The 1,845-nt window shown below is 60.1% G+C and overlaps 1 protein-coding gene across 1 annotated transcript in view; it reads left to right on the top strand.

Moving 5' to 3' along the window:
- LOC104462859 (unconventional myosin-If-like) overlaps window positions 1–1,845 on the top strand; it is a gene marked incomplete at both ends in the record, with an annotated part of 5,586 nt that overhangs the window by 3,089 nt on the left and 652 nt on the right. Inside the window, 4 exons of the mRNA XM_010074998.1 lie at window positions 25–120; window positions 337–451; window positions 1,361–1,530; window positions 1,665–1,810. Coding sequence (XP_010073300.1) covers window positions 25–120; window positions 337–451; window positions 1,361–1,530; window positions 1,665–1,810 — 527 coding nt within the window. The remainder of the gene's footprint in view (window positions 1–24; window positions 121–336; window positions 452–1,360; window positions 1,531–1,664; window positions 1,811–1,845) is intronic.

Here is a 1,845-nt window from a genome sequence, read left to right as displayed (position 1 = left end):
TGGCCGTCCTGGCGCGGGGACGAGCGGCAAGGGGTGCAGCACTTGTTGCGCTCTGTCAACATGGACCCAGACCAGTACCAGATGGGTCGGAGCAAGGTGTTTGTCAAGAACCCCGAATCAGTAGGTGGCCTGGCTCTGTCCCCTGTCCCTCACCCCAAACCCTGTCCCTCACCCCGAACCCAGCGTCCCCCAGGAGACAGGGGACGCACCCGAGCATCACTTTGGGCAACGCAGGGGAGGGGTTGAGGTACCAACAGGTGGGGGAAGTGATGCAGCACAGGGGGGGCTGGGGGACCCCTGGCTGGCCAGGCTCAGCACCCCGTGTCCCCTTCCCAGCTTTTCCTCCTGGAAGAGATGCGGGAGCGGAAATTTGATGGCTTTGCTCGGGTGATCCAGAAAGCTTGGCGCCGGCACGTCGCCATCCGGAAGTATGAGCAAATGCGAGAGGAGGGTAAGGCTGAGCGAGGATGGGGACACCAGCACCCCAGCACCCTTTTTTAGGGTGTCAGGCTCTGGGGACAGCCCAGCTCCTCATTGTGGCACTAACGAGAAGGGGAGTGAGGAGGGACTGGACCATGAGATGCCTGGGGTCTTGTCCTACATCTTAAAGGAGGGTGTGGATTTCTTGCTCCTATTTTAAGCTTTTTTAAGCTGGAAGAGGGGAGATGGAGATGAGACGTGAGGAAGAAATGTTTCCCTGTGCGGGGGGTGAGGCAGTGGCCCAGGGTGCCCAGAGAAGCTGTGGATGCCCCATCCCTGGAGGGGTTCAAGGCCAGGCTGGATGAGGCTTTGGGCAACCTGGGCTGGTGGGAGGTGTCCCTGCCCATGGCAGGGGGTGGCACTGGGGGGGCTTTAAGGTCCCTTCCCACCCAAACCATCCTGTGACTCTGCGATTCTATTTCCAGCTGTGGGAGGGGCTGTAGGACAGAAACTGGAGCCTCTGGCTGTCTCGCTCTGCATTTCATTGCCTGCACCGAGACAGAGGAATAGCCTGCACAGAGACAGAGGAATAGCTGAGTCAGCATTTGCAGAGGGACAGGAAAGGCCAGCGGTCACCGTCTGACCCCACCATGGGCATTGCCCACCCTCCCAAGCCTGCAGTGAAAAACCCAGGGGGCAGACCCCGAAAGCAGCTGGGTCCCTCCCTTCCACTATTTTTTTGGAGGGCAACTAATGGGTTTCAAAGCCAGCCAAGCTCAAGCAGCTCAGATTCTTCCTGTGGTATAAAACGAGCCCCTTTCTTGCTGTCACAGTGCACTGCCTCCCACGGCCGGTTTGGGAGGGACTGAGGGCTGAGCCGAGGGCTGAGCCACTGGTGCTGAGCCCCATCCCACCAACATCTCTCTGGGTTCCCGTACAGCCTCCAACATCCTCTACAACTTCAAAGAGCGGAGGAGGAACAGCATCAACAGGAATTTTGTGGGCGATTACCTGGGCATGGAGGAGCGGCCGGAGCTGCGCCAGTTCCTGGCCAAGCGGGAGCGGATAGACTTCGCCGACTCCATCACCAAGTACGACCGGAGGTCCAAGGTGCGTGGAGCCACTCGGGGCTTGGGAGAGGCCAAGTCATGGCTTGTCGTGGCTGCCCTTGGGTGGGATGCATGAGAGGTTCGTGCCCCCCACCAAAAGCCCCCCCCTCACCCCCTTCTCCTGCTTTTTCCCAGCCCATCAAGCGGGATTTCATCCTCACCCCCAAGTGCTTCTACCTGATCGGGCGGGAGAAGGTGAAGAAGGGGCCGGAGAAGGGGCAGATCAAGGAGGTGCTCAAGAAGAAGGTGGAGATCCAGGCGGTGAGCGGCGTCTCGCTGAGGTGTGTCCCTCTGCAGGGGCTCTGCCATGGGGGGG

This window comes from Pterocles gutturalis, unplaced genomic scaffold, assembly GCF_000699245.1.
Source record: "Pterocles gutturalis isolate BGI_N339 unplaced genomic scaffold, ASM69924v1 scaffold30456, whole genome shotgun sequence".
NCBI lineage: Eukaryota > Metazoa > Chordata > Aves > Pterocliformes > Pteroclidae > Pterocles > Pterocles gutturalis.
The sequence above is the reverse complement of the archived record's forward strand: the minus strand, read 5'-3'. Positions and strand labels throughout refer to the sequence as shown.